This window comes from Sorex fumeus, unplaced genomic scaffold (assembly GCF_029834395.1).
Source record: "Sorex fumeus unplaced genomic scaffold, SorFum_2.1 ptg000309l, whole genome shotgun sequence".
Classification (NCBI taxonomy): Eukaryota; Metazoa; Chordata; class Mammalia; order Eulipotyphla; family Soricidae; genus Sorex; species Sorex fumeus.
The window spans coordinates 407,277-427,539 of record NW_026606366.1 but is presented as its reverse complement, the minus strand read 5'-3'; the positions used below and the strand labels follow the sequence as shown (position 1 = coordinate 427,539).

The 20,263-nt window shown below is 59.1% G+C and overlaps 2 protein-coding genes across 2 annotated transcripts; one reads left to right on the top strand and one right to left on the bottom strand.

Annotated features, from left to right (window-relative positions):
* Window positions 1–910: 910 nt before the first annotated feature.
* On the bottom strand, window positions 911–10,341 carry GTF2F1 (general transcription factor IIF subunit 1). Its single transcript, XM_056109545.1, has 12 exons — window positions 10,251–10,341; window positions 10,089–10,135; window positions 8,845–8,917; window positions 5,748–5,941; window positions 4,226–4,396; window positions 3,853–4,037; window positions 2,564–2,717; window positions 2,299–2,477; window positions 1,771–1,844; window positions 1,539–1,677; window positions 1,260–1,377; window positions 911–1,125 (listed from the first exon to the last, which is right to left on the bottom strand). The coding sequence occupies exons 1-12, from the start codon at window positions 10,260–10,262 to the stop codon at window positions 921–923; spliced, it is 1,551 nt and encodes a 516-aa protein (XP_055965520.1). The 5' UTR covers window positions 10,263–10,341; the 3' UTR covers window positions 911–920.
* Window positions 10,342–11,303: 962 nt separating this feature from the next.
* LOC130018860 (adenylate kinase isoenzyme 1-like) lies at window positions 11,304–19,815 on the top strand. Its single transcript, XM_056109538.1, has 5 exons — window positions 11,304–11,364; window positions 14,675–14,874; window positions 15,577–15,690; window positions 18,322–18,516; window positions 19,747–19,815. The coding sequence occupies exons 1-5, from the start codon at window positions 11,304–11,306 to the stop codon at window positions 19,813–19,815; spliced, it is 639 nt and encodes a 212-aa protein (XP_055965513.1).
* Window positions 19,816–20,263: the final 448 nt, after the last annotated feature.

The window sequence follows — 20,263 nt, the reverse complement described above, 5'->3', positions numbered from 1 at the left end:
AGAGGAGGGGCATGAAGATCTGAGAAGGGCCCAGAAGCCCGGGCAGGAAGAAGGACACAGCAGAGGGCCCTGACAAGCACAGCCGGGAGGGCGTTTGCCTTGCACGCGGCCGACCTGGGTTCGATTCCCAGTATCCCATATGGTCCCCTGAGCACCGCCAGGGGTCATTCCTGAGGGCAGAGCCAGGAGGAACCGCTGTGCGTCGCCGGGTGTGACCCAAAAAGCAAAAAAATAAAATATATCAGGGTCCCCCCTTCACACCCACCAAGCCCTGGTATATTCGACAACCACAGCATGGTCATGGGCCGAGGACGGCAGGGGGCCGTGTTGTCAGGCTGAAGCGTCTACATGGTGCCCATCTCCCCAAAGTGTAAACTGGGGGTAAGCAGGGGTCTTCCCCTGGGTGTCCAGAAAGCTGGAGTCGGAGGCTTCCCCGCCCCATCTGTGGGCCTCGCCGTGCCCCGCAATCAAATGGACACAGGAAGGCCAGAGTGATAGTCCAGCTTCTGCCTTGCAGGCGGCTGACCTGGGTTTGATCCCCGGCACCCTATAGGGCCCCCTGAGCACCCGGCAGCAGTGATTCCTGAGCGCAGAGCCAGCCAGGAGTCAGCCCTGAGCACACCCTTCAAACGAGACAAGAAAAACTCCAGAGCGGGGCTGGAGCCATAGCACAGCGGGGAGGGGCGTTTGCCTTGCACGCGGCCGACCCGGGTTCGATTCCCGGCATCCCCTAGTGTCCCCCTGAGCACCACCAGGGGTAATTCCTGAGCGCAGAGCCAGGAGTAGCCCCTGTGCATCGCCGGGTGTGACCCAAAAAGCAAAAAAAAAACAAACAAACCAAAAAACCTCCAGGGCAACCCAAGTTGCAGGGGAAGGCGCGGGTTTATTTGGGGGGCCCGGGGGGGGGGGAGGGGGAGGGGTCACTCTTTGAGGGAGAAGTGCATCTTGTCCCCGATCATCTTCCGCTCGGGGTTGAGGCGTTTGAGGATCTGCGCCAGCACGTTGACCGTCTGCTCGCTGCTCAAGCCCGTTTTCTTGGTCTGGAATTTCTTCAGCAGGTCCTTGGTGGTCATGGGCTTCCGCGTCAGGTAACGCCGCACCGCGTCCTCCGTCACCTGCACGTCCCTGAGGAAGCGGCGGGGCACGGAGCAGGGTGTGGGTGGGGGTCCGTGCCGCCCCCCTACCCCGGGGTCCCCCCCGCACCCCTTCCCTTCCCTCCCTCCCTCCCTCCCCTGCCCCTCGCTGCCGACTTGACTTACCCGCTGCTCGGGGTGGACTTTCCCGACTGGGGCTGAGGGGTGGATTTCCCAGATGGGTTCTGGGCCCCCGTTTCTAGCCGGAGACGTTTGGCGGCGGGGGTCTCACTGCTCCTCTTTCCTGCAGGGACCAAGAGGAGGGCTGAGCCAGCGGGTAAGGAGGAGCTGAAGGGACGGCAGGGAGCCAGAGTGGGGGTGCGGGTGGGGGTCCGGCTGCCCAGCAGGTGGGGACAGGAAGCCCTGACCCGCTCTTGTCCCCCCGGCACTGGGTGAGGCCCCCACCTTGCTCCAGTTTGGTGGCGGCCGCCCGGAGGGTGGAGGACGTGGTCCCCGCCTCGGCGCTGGGTGTCCCGGGCCGGCTGTTTCCCCGGGAGCTCCCGCCCGACGGCTTCCGCTCCCTCTTGGGGGGCGTCTTCTTCTTCTGTTGGAGGAGTGAGGGGGTGAGCGGAAGGAGACCCCCCCACCCCAATGCCCCATGCCCCCCGCCCGGCATCCCGGGTTGGGCCCGGCTCACCGCCATGAAGAGGGCCGAGGAGGCCTCGCTGTCGATGTCGCTCTCCTCGGAGCTCTCCGACTCGTCGCTGCTGTCTGAGGGGGCAGGAGCACAAGGGGTCAGGACCCCCCGGTCCTCACAGGCCCGGAAGGGGGACAGGGAGTCGAGAAGGAGCAGACCACCTTTCTTTTTTCTTTTTGGGTCACACCCGGTGATGCTCAATGTTAACTCCTGGCTCTGCACTCAGGAATTACTCCTGGCGGTGCTCGGGGGACCCTATGGGATGCTGGGAATCGAACCCGGGTCGGCCGCGTGCACGGCAAACGCCCTACCCGCTGTGCTATCGCTCCAGCCCCATGCGTTTTCTTTCTTCCTTTTTTTTTTTTTGTTTTTTGCTTTTTTTGGGTCACTCCTGGCTCTGCACTCAGGAATCACTCCTGGCGGTGCTCTGGGACCCACAAGGGATGCCGGGGATCGAACCCGGGCCGGCTGCATGCAAGGCAAACGCCCTCCCCGCTCTGCCACCGCTCCAGCCCCCTGCCCCCCCACCTTTCTTGCGCCGCTTCTCCTGTGGCGTGGGCGCCTTCTTCTCCTCCTCCTCCTCCTTGTCCTCCTCGGGCGGCTTCTCCTCCTCGCTCTCCTCGCTGCTCTCACTGTGTTCGTCCACCCCCTTGGGTCCCTCCTCCTGCTGCGGGACCTTGGGCTTCCCGGGCAGTTCGTCCTCGGAGCTGGGCGGCGGGGACAGGGCGGGGTGAGCGGGGCGCAGTCCCCCAAGGCCGGCCCAGGCCCTGCCCCGCGGCCCCCCGCGCCCCACCTGGAGCCGTCGGACATGTAATCCACCTCCTGCCCCTCGAAGTCCCCGTCGTCGCTGTCCTCCAGGGCCTCGTCGTCCGAGCCCTTCTTCTTCTTCTTCTTCTTGCCTGCCTTGGCCTGCGGGGTCTTCTTCTTGGCCTTGGGGGCCCGGCCACCTGGGGCAGCAGAGGGAGGCGAGGGTCGGGCCCCCGGGACTTGGGAACGACTTCAGTCCCCACGTCACCAGCCACCCCACCCCTCGGTGGCCAGCGAGGCGGCTCCCGGTCCCCAGCCTCTGCTGTTCTCCAGGTTAGGGGGTGGGGGTGGTCGTCAGGCCTTTGTCCACACCCGGCGGTGCTCAGGGCTGACGCCTGGCGGGGCTCCGGGGACCATATGGGATGCCAGGGATCGAACCCGGGCCAGCCACGCAGGAGGCAAGCCCCCTACCCTCTGTGGTTTGCCTGAGCACCACCCCCCCCCGACCCCCGTCCTGCTTTTAGAAGCTTCAGGAAACTGCGGCGGTCTGGCGCTGCAGAGACTCACCTTCCTCCCCACTGGCCCTGCGGACTCACCCTCCTCCCTGCAGACTCACCCTCCTCCACACTGGCCCTGCGGACTCACCCTCCTCCCCAATGACCCTGAAGACTCACCCTCCTCCCTGAAGACTCACCATCCTCCCTGCAGACTCACCCTCCTCCCCACTGGCCCTGAAGACTCACCCTCCTCCCTGAAGACTCACCATCCTCCCTGCAGACTCACCCTCCTCCCAGCAGGTTCACCCTCCTCCCCACTGGCCCTGCGGACTCACCCTCCTCCCTGAAGACTCACCCTCCTCCCCACTGGCCCTGCGGACTCACCCTCCTCCCTGCAGACTCACCCTCCTCCACACTGGCCCTGCGGACTCACCCTCCTCCCCAATGACCCTGAAGACTCACCCTCCTCCCTGAAGACTCACCATCCTCCCTGCAGACTCACCCTCCTCCCCACTGGCCCTGAAGACTCACCCTCCTCCCTGAAGACTCACCATCCTCCCTGCAGACTCACCCTCCTCCCCACTGGCCCTGCAGACTCACCCTCCTCTCTGCAGACTCACCCTCCTCCCCACTGGCCCTGCGGACTCACCCTCCTCCCAGCAGACTCACCGTCCTCCCCACTGGCCCTGCGGACTCACCCTCCTCCCTGCAGACTCACCCTCCTCCCTGCAGATTCACCCTCCTCCCCAGTGGCTCTAAAGATTCATCCTCCTCCCAGCAGACTCACCCTCCTCCCCCTGCAGACTCACCCTCCTCCCCAGTGGCCCCGCACACTCACCCTCCTCCCCGCTGGCCTCGCTGTCCTCGGACGACACCTCCAGGTCGTCCTCCAGGTCGTGGATGCGGAGCTCGCTGGGCTTCTTCCGGGCCCGCTTCTCCTTGTCCTCGTCCTCCTCGTCCTGGCCCTGGTCCTTGAGCCGCCGCTGCTGCATGATGCTGAAGTGGTTCAGGACCTTGTTCCTCCTGGGGGGGGGAGGCACACGCGGGGGCTGAGAGGGGCTGGGAGGGGGCCGGGCCCCACCCCACGCCCCCTCGGCGGGGTCCCAAAGCCCCCCCACGCGGCGAGCCCTGACGCGGGACGGAGAGGAGCGGGGGTGGGGGTGGGCCTTTCCCGGACCCGGTCAGTGGGGGTCCCCGCGCCCCGCTCTCACCGCTCCCACTCCTCCTCCGCCTCCTCGGCCGTGAGTGTCCGGTGCCGGGCGAGCGGCGTGAAGTTATACCAGTTGTGCACGGGGAAGGCCTCGAAGGCGCCGTCGGGGCACTGGGTGAAGATATAGTAGGAAGTGTTCTCCGTGACGCCGCCCTTCTTGATGCCCTTGAACCTGCAGGGGCCACGGCCAGGGTCACGGCAGGCCCGGGACGGCCCCAGGCCAGGCCGGAGGCACACGGGGGACCCCAGCCCTGGGCAAACACCATCCACAGATGCCAAGGGGGTTGGGGTTTTGGTCTGCACCGGGCGATGCTCAGGTCTGACTCCTGGGGGTGCCTAGGGGAACCCTATGGGATGCCAGGGATCGAACCCCGGTCGGCGACGTGCAAGGCCAAGGCCCTCCCATGTCCCGTCACTCTGGCGCCTGTCTCTCTCACTGCGAGGGCCCACGAGGCCCGACCTCCTCGCTTGAATGTGCCGTTTCTGCCCTCCACCATCACCAGCGCGTACACACACACACACACACACACACACACACACACACACGACAGCCCCAGTGGGCCGTGATACACATAGTCCTGCCAGAGGCCCCCAAGGCGCCTGCAGAGCAGGGATGAGGCGTAGGGCTCAGAGAACTGTTTCACAAGCACACAGTCCCGAGTTCAAGCCCCCGGGGGTCCTACATACGCCCAGCAGAGTCCCTGCAGTTGGGCTGGGGGGTCATCCCAGGGCTGCCAGTGATCCCCAACAGCACTGCAAAAAGAGGAGGCCACCCCCAGTTTACACGACTGAAAACGAGGTGCTGGGGCCAGAACAAGAGGACAGCAGAGAGCGGGGCTGGAGCGACAGCACAGCGGGGAGGACGTTTGCCGTGCACGTGGCCGACCCGGGTTCGATTCCCAGCATCCCATAGGGTCTCCTGAGCACCGCCGGGGGTAATTCCTGAGCACAGAGTCAGGAGGAACCCCTGTGCATCGCCGGGTGTGACCCAGAAAGCAAAAAAAGAAATAAAGTAAAAGAGGACAGCAAAGAGAGCTTCCCACCCGGGTTCCATCCCTGGCACCCCACAGGATCCCCTGAGCCCTGCACACCGGGGTAATCCCCAAGCACCACCCAATGTCCCCTCACCAAAGCTCAGGATGGGGCTGCAGCGATGGCACAGCGGGTAGGGCGCCGGCCTCCCATCGGGTCCCCACCACCAGCGAGGAGTGGTCCTTCTGAGCACCGCCAGGTGACCCAAACACCAACCCTCCCCCCCCCCAAAAAAATAAAAAGGTGCGAGGGCTGGAGCAATAGCACAGCGGGCAGGGCGTTTGCCTTGCACGCGGCCCACCCGGGTTCGATTCCCAGCATCCCATAGGGTCCCCCGAGCACCGCCAGGAGTAATTCCTGAGTGCGTGAGCCAGGAGTGACCCCCGTGCTTCGCCAGGTGTGACCCAAAAAGCAAAAAAGAAATAAAATAAATAAAAAGGTGCAAGAAGAGACACCCCAATACCCCTACCCCCAGGCCACTGCCCACTCACTTCCGGCCGGACTTGCCGTTGACCCGGAGCAGCCAGGGCTGGTCCTCGGGCCGGAACTCCTTGAGGACGATGCCGTATTTTTTCCGCCGTGCCTCCTCCCTCAGTTTGCGGTTAAACTCGCTGCCTGCGCCCGACTCCGGCAGCTCTTCCTCCTGGTAGATCTTCTTGTTGCTCAAGTCTCGCTCCAGCCGGGCCTGGGCAGGCACAAGGCACACGGCCCCTGAGCCAGGCGCCCGCCCCGGCCCCCCTCTGCACATCGGAGGTCGTGCCCGAAGGAGAAGCAAAACCCAGGCCGGGAGGGAGAGTCCGGTGGGGAGGGCGTCCGCCTGGCACGCGGCTGACCCAGGTTCGATCCTTTGACATCCCACAGGGTCCCTGAGCCCTGCCAGAAGTGATTCCTGAGTGCAGAGCTGGGAGGAACCTCTGAGATGTGCCAGGTGTGAACCAAAAAAGCCAAAAAAAAAAAAAGCACTGTCCTCCCGCTGTTCATCGATTTGCTCGAGCGGGCACCAGTAACATCTCCACTGCGAGACTTGCTGTTACTGTGTTTGGCATCTCGAATACGCCACGGGGAGCTCGCCAGGCTCTGCCGTGCGGGCGGGATACTCTCGGTAGCTTGCCGGGCTCTCCGAGAGGGATGGAGGAATCGAACCCGGGTCGGCCGAGTGCAGGGCAAACGCCCTACCTGCTGTGCTATCGCTCCAGCCCAGAGCTCAATTATGAATGAGACGTAATTGTGCCACTCCCAATTATGTCTCAGAGGGGCTGGAGCGATAGCACAGCAAGTAGGACGTTTGCCTTGCACGCGGTCAACCCGGGTTCGATTCCCAGCAGCCCATATGGTCCCCCGAGCACTGCCAGGAGTAATTCCTGAGAACAGAAACAGGAGTAACCCCTGTGCATTGCCAGTGTGACCCAAAAAGCAAAAAAAAAAATAATAATAATAATAATAATTATGTCTCAGAAAAAATCAAATACCTAGGAATTAGCTTAACTAAAGAGATGAAAGATCTATACCAAAAAAAAAAAAAAAACCCTACAAACTACTATTTGAAAGAGAACATGAGGAAATGTACACACCCCCTGTTCATGCATTGGGAGGACTGACGCTGTTAAACCAGAAATATTCCCCAAAGCCTTATACAGATTCAGTGCAGTTCCTGTAAGGATTCCCATGCTTCTTGGCCTTTTGGCTAAGATCAAGTGTAGCGTAGCCAAAAAAATAAAAAGGGAAGCAAACTCCTCCCGCACCCCATTCCCCCCAAAATAGTTGGGGCCAGGGTGTGTCGGCTCAGCACTCAAGTGCATGTCTGAGACCTGGATTCGACCCCCAGGCACCCCTGAGGGTCCCTCACGCCCCACCCGGAGTGATCCCTGAGCTCAGAGCAAAGACTAGTAAGTCTGGAGCACTGATGGGTCTGGACCAAAACACAAAGACAATTAGGCCTGAAGTGACAGTCCAACAGAGAAGGCACTTGCCTCGTACGTGGACCACCCGGGCTCAACCCCCACCATCCCTCAGGGTCCCCTGAGTACCTCGGGGAGTGATCCCTGAGGGCTGAGCCAAAAACAAATCCTGAGTACCACCAGACTGTGGCCCCAAATCTCCCTCCACACACACACACACACTCACACAAACACACACAAAAGAAAAAAAAATAAATAAATAAAAATTGCCTTTATAACCTTTATTTATTTATTTATTTATTTAATTTATTTTTTTGCTTTTTGGATCACACCTGGCGATGCACAGGGGTTACTCCTGGCTCTGTGCTCAGGAATCACCCCTGGTGGTGCTCAGGGGACCCTATGGGATGCTGGGATGCTGGGAATCGAACCCGGGTCGGCCGCGTGCAAGGCAAATGCCCTACCCGCTGTGCTATCTCTCCAGCCCCAGCCTTTATTTATTTTTTGGCTTTTTGGGTCATACCCAGTGATGCACAGGGGTTCCTCCTGGCTCTGCACTCAGGAATTACTCCTGGCAGTGCTCGGGGGACCATAGGGGACGCTGGGATTCAAACCCAGTTCATCCACATGCAAGGCAGACGCCCTCCCGGCTGTCCTGTTGCTCCAGCCCTCCCAAAATCTTGGCTTTATAACCTTTAACAAAGCTTCAAAGCGCTGGGGAGAGAGCATTTGCCTTGCATATGTCAAACCCTGGTTTAATCCCCAGCACCACATACGTCTCCCACCACCACCAAGGGGGAGAGGGGGTCTCTGCTAAGCACAGAACACACCTGGAGGGGCCCAACACCCCCTCCCCATCCCCTCCTGCCCCTCATACATAATAAAACAAAAAAAGTTTCACGTCGATCACGACCATCCTGTTGTTCGTCGATTGCCTCGAGCAGGCCCCAGTAACGTCTCCTTCCTCCTAGCCCTGAGATTTTTAAAAAAGTGCCATATTCAAGGCTCTTTCAGGGTTAGGAGAATGAGACCCTTCATTGTTGCTGGTATTTGGCATATTGGGGATGCCACGGGGAGTTTGCCAGACTCTGCCGTGTGGGCAGGTTACATTCGGTAGCCTGCCAGTTTGCCCAAAGTAAGAATGAGATAATAAGATGTCATGTGGCCGCATTTGCGGCCGTGCGCTTCCAGGAGCTGGGTTTTATAGTCTCTGGGTCTTGGCCGTTGATGGGATTACATGGCGCTGGGGCCAGTTGGTGGGTGTGACCCCTGCCTACTGGAATTCGGAGGATCTGGGTGGAGGATGCTCAGCCCCAATCCGAGCAGGCTTGGAGATCTCAGTTTTTTTTAACAAAAAAATTTTTTGACATAAAATATGAAATGATGAAATGATAGGGCCAGAGAGTTTAGAAGTTAAGGGGCCAGAGCAATGGGACAGTGGATAGTAATTCCTGAGTGCAAAGCCAGGAGTAAACCCTGAGCACCGCATACAGCAGACCCTGGTCCCGCCCCTGGGAACCCACAGGATCCCTGAGCACAGAGGCTGGAGTCAGCCCTGAGGATCAGCAGATGTGGCCAAACTCTCCCTCCACACGCACAAATGCAGTGAAATCAGGTACTACTCCAACAGAATAAGCAATCACCACCCACCCAAAGATCAGATTCTCTCACCTCCCAGACCGGGACTTACCTGATTCCAAGTGGCCAGGTTGACTTTATCAGCTGCATTGAAGGCCATGATGTTATACTTTTTGGTGGTGTTTCTGGAATGGGCGACACGAAACAGTGCTCAGTGCCTAGTGCTCAATTAGCCTTCCACAAACCCTCCCCTGGCTCAGTTCTGGACTGGTGCCAGAGGAAAGGGGGGGGGGGGAATCTTCACGAAAGATCCAGAGGTTTCCAGTGTCAGGGAAGATGGGATTCACACCCTCCCAACCCCAGGGACCAAACAAGCAGGAAGAGTTGAGACGAAGACTGGCAGGAACTGTGGTCAGCGGGAAGGCGAGCATTTGCTCTGAGGCTCTGCTGAACCAGATGCCGGGACAGAGGGTATGAATCTGCCTTGGCACGCAGCTGATTTTAGGTTCGATCCCCGCACACCATAGGGTCCTCAGAGCCCACCAGGAGTGCAAAGCCAGGAGTCAGCCCTGAACACTCCCGGGCGTGCCACCTTCCCCCCACCCCAGAAAAAAAAAAAAAAAACAACCCAAAGAACTCCAGATGGGAAAGCTGAGTCTCGGATGAAAAGGCTTTCCTGGGGGCTGGAGCAATATCACAGCGGGTAGGGCGTTTGCCTTGCACGCGGTCAACCCGGGTTCGATTCCCAGCATCCCATATGGTCCCCTGTGCACCGCCAGGGGGTAATTCCTGATTGCATGAGCCAGGAGGAACCCCTGAGCATCACTGGGTGTGACCCAAAAAGCAAAAAGCAAAAAAAGAAAGAAAAAAAAAAGGCTTTCCTGGAGGAGGGAATTCCTTGCATGCTGCATGAATGCCCTCACTCACTCGTTCATTCATTCTTTCATTCATTCCTCCGTTCATTTATTCATGCATCTATTCTCATTCATCCATTTCTCCATTCATTCCGTTCAGAGGGGGGAAAAAAAAAAAAAGAAAGGCCACAACCTTTAGCACCCTGTTGCAGGACCCGCTGCAAAACTCCAAAAGCAATTATTCTTTTGTGTTTTTTTTTTCTTTGATTCTTAAGGGGGGGGGGGGGTGGATAAAAAGGGGAGGGGCTGGAGCCATAGCACAGCGGGGAGGGCGTTTGCCTTGCATGCAGCCGACCCGGGTTCGAGTCCCAGCATCCCATAGGGTCCCCCGAGCACTGCCAGGGGTAATTCCAGGAGTAACCCCTGTGCATCGCCGGGTGGGACCCAAAAAGCAAAAAATTAAAAAAAAAACCAAAAAGAAAAGGGAGAAGGAAGGACTTACTTGGGAACTCGGACGACGTACTCGGTGACATTCTGGCTGCCGGGGCCCTACGAGGACAGGGACAGGAGGACGCGGGGTGGTCAGTGGTCAGTGGGGACCGGGAGGCGGGGGACCCGCAGCGGCCGCCGCCACCCGCATCCCCGCCACCAGCTGCAGACTCACGAGGGTCGCCATGGCTCAGGGGGTCGCCGTGCGGCCTCTCCAGCTGCAATCCGAGTCCCTCCGCTGTCCCCCACCCCCCGTGTCCACGCGCCCCGGGCCCCCCAAAATCGTGCCCCCACCCCACTGGAACCCACACCCGCGCTTGCAAGGGCGGGATCAGGTCACGACAGAGGGACCCCCGAAGGCCGAGGTGCCCGCAGATCGCGGGGGGCGGGGAAAAAACCCGCAAAGTGGCACCACCGTGGCCACCCGAGTGGCCGCTGGCACGAAGCTGCGCCTGCGCCTGCGCCGTCTGCAGACGCGGAAGCGGCGCCGCGGAGACCCCGCCCCGGCCCGCGGCCGAGCCAATCAGAACGCGAGTGGCTGCTGGCACGAAGCTGCGCCTGCGCCGTCTCCGCAGACCAGGAAGCAGCGCCGCGGATCCCGCCCCGGCCCGCGGCCGAGCCAATCAGAACTCGAGTGGCCGCTGGCACGAAGCTGCGCCTGCGCTGACTGCAAACCAGAAAGCGGCGCCGCGGACCCCGCCCCGGCCCCGCGTCCGAGCCAATCAGAACTCGAGTGGCCGCTGGCACGAAGCTGCGCCTGCGCTGACTGCAAACCAGGAAGCGGCGCCGCGGACCCCGCCCCGGCCCCGCGGCCGAGCCAATCAGAACCCGCGGGCGCGTCGGTGACGTCACCGCGGCCGCGCGGCATCATGGGAGTCGGGGAGGGGGCGGAGTCGCGCTCGCTCGCGGGCTCGCCCGGCGCATGCGCCGTCCGCACTCCGGAAGTCGGCGCGGAGAGGCCGCGTCGCCAAGGCGACGCAGGCGCGTTCGGCCTTCGGGCCGGCGGCTGGTGGTGGCCGCCAGGGCTCCCCGCCCCCCAACACAGACGCACCTTGAACCCCTTTAGGGGGGCTTCTTCTCCATCCCTCGCTGCTTCCGGGGAGCGCCCACCCCCCCCGCAGCATGATCGGGCAGAGAGGCCCTTGTGACGTGGGGCCAAGCCTGGAGGGGTCGGGCGTGGGTGGGTGGGTGGGGATGGGGTGGGACCAGCCCTCGGGCCGCTGCAAGGATGGGGCAGGTCAAGTCCACCCTGCCCCGGAAGGGCAGGCGTCTGAGCCAGCCGGAGAAGGGTAATCGGGCGGGGGGTCTCCCGGGAACTCGGTGGGGTGGGCCACAAGCGAGGCTGCCCAGGGCAGGAGGGAATGAAAGCATCCCCCATAGGGGAAGGACCCCCCCCAATTAATTCCCACTCCTTTTGCTCAGGTGGGCACACAGCCCTCCCCTGGCCCCCCAGGCACGCATGCAACTGCTCATACTCATAGATCAGCAGTTCTTTCATTCATTCATTCATTCATTCATTTATCCGCTCAGGACCATGTCTGTGCTGGGTTCAGGGGATGATTTTTTTCTTTTTTTTTTTTTTGCGGGGTGGGAGCACACCCCCAGCCGTGTTCAACGGTGCCTCCTGGTTCTGTGCTCAGGAATCCACTCCTGGTGGTGTTGTTCAGAGAATCACATGGGATGATCCGGGATCAACCCTGGATGGGCCACGTTGCAGGGCAAACTCCCTCCCCACTGTTCTGTCGCTCTGGGGTCAGTTGACAGCAGTTCTTTCATTCATTCATTCATCCGTTCAGGACCACGTCTGTGCTGGGTTCAGGGGATGATTTTGTTTCTCTCTCTCTTTCTCTTTTTTTGCGGGGTGGGAGCACACCCCCAGCAGTGTTCAACGGTGCCTCCTGGTTCTGTGCTCAGGAATCCACTCCTGGTGGTGTTGTTCAGAGAATCACATGGGATGATCCGGGATCAACCCTGGATGGGCCACGTTGCAGGGCAAACTCCCTCCCCACTGTTCTATCGCTTTGGGGTCAGTTGACAGTAGTTCTTTCATTCATTCATTCATTAATCCACTCAGGACCACGTCTGTGCTGGGTTCAGAGGATGATTTTGTTTCTCTCTCTTTTTTTTCTTTTTTTTGCGGGGTGGGAGCACACCCACAGCCGTGTTCAACGGTGCCTCCTGGTTCTGTGCTCAGGAATCCACTCCTGGTGGTGTTGTTCAGAGAATCACATGGGATGATCCGGGATCAACCCTGGATGGGCCACGTGCAGGGCAAACTCCCTCCCCACTGTTCGATGGCTCTGGGGTCAGTTGACTATTGTCAAACCATCTCCACGTCCTGTTTTGGAGACTAGGAAGTAACGGAGGAGTCTCCGGATGTGGGACCACAACCGAGAAGATGCCCACCTTCTCGGGGAAGTGGAAGTTGTCCTAGGGAGTGGAAGAGGCAGAGGGGGAGAACTTACTTACACAGGATGCAGGGCTGGCCGAACAAAGGGGAAGGGAAGTAGCGCTCCAGATAAAGCATGGGAAACGAAGGTGTTCCGTTGATGGGTCTGGTACCCCTAGACCATTCCTTTAAGCCTCACCCACCACCCTAGGTCAGGAACTGAATGAAGAGTGTCGGGACTTGGGGGGGGACCGAATAGTTCAGCAGAGCCTGGCTGGTGAGTAAGATGTAAACAAGTTGAACAGAAGCTATGATTACCACTGTCATGGGAAGCAAAAAAAGAGAGAATTTGGAGACACGGAGAGAAAAGAAGTGTTTCTTTGAGCTGAAACAGGGGCCTGGGGAGAAGTATCCCTGGGGTGGGGTGAAGCAATAGGAAGGCACTTGCTTTGCACTTAGCCAACCTGGGTTAGATCCTCAGCATCCCAGAAGGTGCCCTTAGCTCCACCAGGAGTGATCCCTAAAGGTGCAGGGCCAGGAGTAACCCCTGAGCATTGCCGGGTGTGGCCCCAAAACTAAAAATTAAAAAAGGCCCTCCCGTTGATCATCGATTTGCTCGAGCGGGCCCAGTAACGTCTCCATTGGAGACTTTGTTGTTACTGTGTCTGGCATATCGAATACTCTCGGTAGCTTGCCGGGCTCTCCGAGAGGGGCGGAGGAATTGAACTCTGGTTGGTCATGTTGGCTGCATGCAAGGCAAACGCCCTACCCGCTGTGCTATCGCTCCAGCCCTAAAACTAAAAATAAGAAAAGAAATATCCCTGTGGAATTTCAAGGGCTTAGAAGGAGGCTCCTGGGGCTGAATGGGAGAAAAGAAGCAGAAAACTGGGCTGGAGAGATAGCACAGCGGGGAGGGCGTTTGCCTTGCACGCGGCCGGCCCGGGTTCGATTCCCACCATCCCATAGGGTCCCCTGAGCACCGCCAGGAGTAACTCCTGAGTGCAGAGCCAGGAGGAACCTCTGTGCATCACCGGGTGTGACCCAAAAAGAAAAAAAAAGTAGAAGAAAATGGTCTGTCATGAATGGGGCCAGAGAAATAATACAGCGGGTAGGGCATTTCCCTGGCACGTCGCCAACTCAGGCTCAGTCCCTGGCACCCCATATGGTTCCCCCAAGCACCACCAGAAGAAATTCCTGAGTGCAGAGCCTGCAGGAAGCCCTGACCACTTCCTGGTGTGGCCCTCAAACAAAAGGGGAAAAAAAGAAAAATAAAAACATCTGAGCACAATGGACAGTTACCCTCAGTTGACATGGGGGGATGGATTCTTGGCATCTGCAAAGGGTTTGCGTGTCAAGTTCACGTCATCACCCCCCCCAGCGACCCTCAGCACCCACCAAATGGCCGTCTGGATGATGCATCCTTGGCATGGGGCCTGCCACCCCCTGGTGCCAGCTGAGCTGTGTGCACCCCTACACTAAGCTCTAAACAAAATCATGACAGTGGGGTTGGAGCGATAACACAGCAGGTAGGGCATTTGCCTCACACGCAGTCGACCCGGGTTCGATTCCCAGCATCCCATATGGTCCCCTGAGCACTGCCAGGAGTAACTCCTGAGTGCAGAGCCAGGAGGAACCCCGGTGCATCGCTGGGTGTGACCCAAGAAGAAAAAAAAATCACGACAGTGCCTGCTTGTCCCAGTAAACACTGAACCCCCCGCAGCCCCCCTCCTCTTCCCTCCCATCTCTTTTTTTATGGTTTTTTTTTTTTTTGCTTTTTTTGGGTCACACCCGGCGATGCACAGGGGTTACTCCTGGCTCTGCACTCAGGAATTACCCCTGGCGGTGCTCAGGGGACCATATGAGATGCTGGGAATCGAACCCGGGTCAGCCGTGTGCAAGGCAAACGCCCTACACGCTGTGCTGTCGCTCCAGCCCCCACGTTAATTATTTTTAATTATTATTATTTGTTTTGGCTTTTTGGGGTCACACCTGGTGACACGCAGGGGTTACTCCTGGCTCTGCACTCAGGAATGACTCCTGGCGGTGCTCGGGGGACCCTATGGGATGCTGGGAATCGAACCCGGGTCGGCCGCGTGCAAGGCAAACGCCCTACACGCTGTGCTGTCGCTCCAGCCCCTCCCCTCCCATCTCCCTACCCCGTGACTCCTCATCCCACTGCCCCCCTCACCCCTTGCCCTCTCGCCCCACAGACCTCCTCAAGTCCGCGCTCATCATCTTTGTGATGGGTGGTCCCGGATCTGGCAAAGGGACCCAGTGCAAGTCCATGGCCATCAAGTATGGCTTCTGCCACGTGGGGCTCGGCCAGCTGCTGCGTCAGGAGGCCCAGAAGGGCACCAAGCGCGGCCAGAAGATCCGGGAGCTCATGCTGAGGGGCCTGTGTATGCCCACCGTGAGTGCATCTGGGTGCCAGGGCAGAAGGAAGGGGGAGGAGGAGGAGGAGGAGGAGGAGGAGGCCCACGGACCCTGCTTGAGGCCATCCCAGGACCTGTCGGGCTCAGATGGACCCTGGTGTAGAGTTGACTCCCTTTTCTCTCTTGTACCCCATTACACAAGGCTGAACACCCCGAAGTGTTTCTTGGGGTTGGAGCGATAGCACAGTGGGTAGGGCATTTGCCTTGCACGCGACCGACCCGGGTTCGATTCCCAGCATCCCACAGGGTCCCCTGAGCACCGCCAGGAGTGATTCCCGAGTGCAGAGCCAGGAGGAACCCCTGAGCATCGCTGGGTGTGACCCAAAAGGCAAAAAAAAAAAAAAAAAGGAGAAGTGTTTCTTGGCTTTTATTTGGGCAGGGGGGTAGCATTGGGCCATGCTCAGGGGTTCCTTCTGGCTCTGCACTCAGCACTCACTCCTGGTGGTGCTTGGGAGTCCCTCCAAGGATGCCGGGGATTAACCCGGGTCTGCTGCGTGCCAGGCAAGCGCCCTCCCCACTGTGCTCTCGCTCCAGAGTGTTTCTTGGGGAGGTGATGGAGTGGTTTGGGCCTCAGACGTAGAATCCTAGGGGTCAGATGTGTCCCCAAATCCAGCTGCGGTCAGGACGGAGCAGGAGTGCACTCCCAGGAGCCCCGGGAATTGAAGTGCTGTCCCTCCCAGGGTTTCATCCTGGACCTCATCAGTGACAACATGCTCTGCTGCCCCGTGAGCCCTGGCTTCCTCATCGATGGCTTCCCTCAGGAGCTTAAGCAAGCCAAGGAGTTTGAGCGCCTGGTCAGTACCCCCCCTCCCAGCTGCCCCTTCATGCACCAGCCCCTGTGAAGCCCTTTCTCCTTGCCCTGAACGAGGGAAAGGAGGATTGGAGGGAGGAAGCAGTCAGGTGGTTGGAAGCTTCTAGAACTTGTCTGAATGGTTGGACAAATTGCTCTCAGCTACGGGTGAAGTTGCTTTGACTTGGTTTTGTTTTTTCTTTTTTCTTTCTTTTTTCTTTTTTTTTGCTTTTTGGGTCACACTCGGCGAGGCACAGGGGTTACTCCTGGCTCTGCGCTCAGGAATTACCCCTGGCGGTGCTCAGGGGACCCTATGGGATGCTGGGAATCGAACCCGGGTCTGCCGCGTGCAAGGCAAATGCCCTCCCCGCTGTGCTATCACTCCAGCACCCCCCATAGCCCTTTATTTTTATTTTATTTTCTGCTTTTTGGGTCACACCCGGCGATGCACAGGGGTGACTCCTGGCTCTGCGCTCAGGAATGACCCCTGGCGGTGCTCAGGGGACCATATGGGATGCTGGGAATCGAACCCGGGTTGGCCGCGTGCGAGGCAAATGCCCTACTCGCTGTGCTATCGCTCCGGCCCTTGTTTTGTTTTTAATTTTCAGCAGTCAGGGGCTATTCCCAGCTCTGTGCTCAGGGATCACTCCTGGCGGGGCTCAGGGAACCCTCTGGGGTGGTGGGGATCGAACCCAAGTCCTGCACATGCAAGGCAAGCGCCCTCCCCACCGTGCTATCGCTCGGGACCCTGCCACGTGTCTTTTCTCCGTCCCTGGCCAAGCCGGGGCGCAGGGCGAGATGCTCTCGTTGGTGTTCAGCCTCTTCTTGCAGATCGCACATCGCCCAACTTGGCAGCACTCAGGGCCTGCACGTCCCCATGGCAACCGCGGTCTGAACCCGGGCCGGAGCTTTTCAGGAGCCTGGCGCCGTGATCGTTGGTGCGACACCCCGCAAAACTCACAGCTTCTGGAATGTTCCGACTGCTTGCATTGTTCATCTCCGGCTCTGCCATGGAGGGCTGGGACAGCGAAGGGCCCAGTGTTCAGGGTTCCAGAGCAGGAGTCATGCTAGAACCACAGCATGTTGGCAAAAGGCTTCAGTTTTATTTTATTTTGCTTTTTGGGTCACACCCGGCGATGCACAGGGGTTACTCGGGGGACCACATGGGATGCTGGGAATCGAACCCAGGTCGGCTGCGTGCAAGGCAAACACCCTACCCGCTGTGCTATCGCTCCAACCCCCTTCAGTTTTCTTTTTAAAACAATTGAGTGTGTGTCAGGGGAGTGGCCAGAGCAATAGGACAGCAGGGAGAGTGTTTGCCTTGCACACGGCCGACCCGGGGTTCGATCCCCAGCATCCCATAGGGAAGCCAAGCACCACCAGGAGTAATTCCTGCGTGCAGAGTCAAAAGTAAACCCTGAGCATGGACGGGTGTGGCCCAAAAACAAACGGATAAAAAAAAAAGTGTGGGGCGCACAGATAAGGCAGGCCGCCCCATGTTGGGAGACTGGGTGTTCTGGAGAATTCTCACGGGCTGAGTGTCAGGGCAGGGTTTCTTGTGCTTGGGGTCTGTTCAGATCTGTCAGGCTAGGGTCTTTCTCAGCTCAAAACCAGATCAAAGGCCCGAGCACAGCCGGGTGTAGCCCCCAAATACAAAGCAACGAAAATCAAATCAATAAAAAGACCAACTCCCAGGGGCTGGAGCGATAGCACAGCGGGTAGGGCGTTTGCCTTGCACGCGGCCGACCCGGGTTCGATTCCCAGCATCCCATTTGGTCCCCTGAGCACCGCCAGGAGTAACTCCTGAGTGCAGAGCCAGCAGTAACCCCTGAGCATTGCCGGGTGTGACCCAAAACATGACTCCACTCCCCTCAAACAAACAAACAAACAAACCCAGTAACAACAAAAACTCCACCAAACCTCAAGAAAATTCTTCAAATGAAAACATGGAAACTACAAGAAGTATAGACCCAATTAGCTTTTGGGGAGTTGGGGGTTATAGTGATGGTTTTGGGTCCTGCCTGGCTCTGTGCTCAGTAGCGACCCCTGGCGGTGCTCAGGGGAATCACATGTGCTGGGATTCAAACAGGTCGAGGCCGGCCGGGGCCTTCCCTCTGCGATGCCTCCCGCTTGCACCCCAGGACTCTCGTCACTGTTCTGGAACAATCTTAGATTTGGGTTCATGTGGGTTTGGGCTACAGCAGGGAACACAGGGGCTGGGTCGGTAGTCCAGCGGGGAAGGCACTCATCTTGCACATGGCCAAGATCTGAGTTCGATTCCCGGAACCTAGTAGGGTCTCCCGAGCACTGCCAGGAGTGATCTCTGAGCACAGAGCCCGGAGTCAGCCCTGAGTGCAGAGCCAGGACTAAGCCCTGAGCACCGCTGGGCGTGGTGCACCAAACAAACAAACAAAAGAATCACAAAATAGGGGCTAGAACAGATAGCAAAGCGGGTACGGGTAGGGCGTTTTGCCTTGCACACGGCTGACTTGGGTTCGATATTCCCAGTATCCAATATGGTCCCTCGAGCACCGCCAGGGGTGATTCCTGAGTGCAGAGCCAGGAGGAACCCCTGAGTATTGCCGGGTGTGACCCCCCCCCCCAAAAAAAAAAACAATCACAAAATAATGCCTAGGTGGGTCGGGCCCCCAACATGGTGATCGTGTTTGAGTGTTCCATGAGGACCATGGTGGACAGAGCGAGACGGCGGGGCGACGTGGAGCGTGAAGACTGGGACAGCACGTTGGCCGTCCACCGCCAACTGCAGACCTACTATGCCACATGCCAGCCCGTGCTGACCTTCTACCAGCAGAAGGAACTGCTTCGGATGGTGGGTGCTCCCTGCTCGCTGCCCCCCCCCACCTCCCAGCTCCTCCTCCCCCACCCCCCGCCAGCATAGCCAGGCCCGCTGTGGTCACAGCCCAAGGGTCCCCCAGGAGCCCAGGAGGGAAGGTGCTCTTGCTCGGTCCAAGGGGCAGCGGACAGAGGCTGCGGGCTCCCAGCTCTGGCCTGAAAGCGATTCCATTTGGGAATGGGGCTCCCAAGACCTAGGACGAGGGGCCAGTGTGGGGCACTCAGGGGCAGGGCTTTTTGTGCTGAAGGTGGGAGATCCTGGGTTGGATCCCCGACATGGCAGACACATGCACACCCCGCCCCCAGACACACACACACACACACTCCAGACACGCACATACTCTGGACACACACAAAGACCAGACACACATATACACACACACCAGACACAGACACACACAGAGATACACACAACAGACACAGACACACACAGACACACACACAACAGACACAGACACACACACATACACACAACAGACACAGACACACACACAGACACACACACCAGACACAGACACACACACAGATACACACAACAGACACAGACACACACACAGACACACACACCAGACACAGACACACACACAGATACACACAACAGACACAGACACACACACACAGATACACACAACAGACACAGACACACACACCTGACATACACATACCCTGGACAAAGACACACAGAGCCCAGACACACACACAGACACGCGCAGATACACACACACACACACACACATGACACAGGCACAGACACACATACACCTCAGACACACACATACCCTGGACACAGACACCCAGGCACACAGAGCCCAGGCACACACACACACACACACACACACACTGACACACACACCTCAGACAGACACCCCGAGGCCCTGCAAGGGCCTGAACTTGGGGGGCAATGGCCCAGGGCTCGTGGCAAACCCACACGTGCACCATCTCGGGCCGGGAAGCCTGGCTGTTGGATTTGGTTTCGGTTCCCAAGAGCTCAGGATGCCCAGGATCACTCCTGATGGGGCTTAGGGATGAGACGTACCAGGATCGAACCCGGGTTGTGCCAGTACCTGCCGTGTTCTCTCTGGACCTTGGTTCAGGGAGAGAGAGCTTTCCCGAGTCCCCGCCTGCGGTGACTAAGCGAGAGCGGGGCCGGGAGGGAGGGACAGAGGGCCGCTTCTTGTCCGGGGCTGAGAACGGTGCTCCCCGCTAGATCTTAGCCGAGGCGGCCCCGGACGTCGTTTTCGCCAGATGCTGCTCAGTCGTACAGAGTCTCCGGTGAGGGCTCCGCTCTGCTGTCCCTGTGACCCCCAGGACTCAGGTGAACCTTGCTCGGCCCAGGAGTGGGAAGGGGACAGTTGGGGTCTGGGCCACACGTGGCGGTGCTCTGGGATCACTCCTGGTGGGGTGGGCTGCCAGGAGATCTAGGGTCAGTTGTTATCTCCTGGTGGGGGGCAGGGGTGCCAGAGGCTCCACCTACAGGGCCCAGTCAACCTGTGTGCCCACACCCTTGGGGTGACAGGGGACTCTGAGCACTGGTGCTAGGCTGTCACGACCCCCTGCGTGAGACTCTGTGTGGGGCTTGGGGGAGGAGGAGCGGGGTCCTGCCCACCAAGCGGGATGGCCCGCAGCACCTCTGTGCCATGCTGGCACCGTGGCTTTGCTATGGGAACGGACCCGGCTCCCAGGGGACCCTTCCTTGCCTGCTGTGCTCCTGCAGCTCCCAAAGG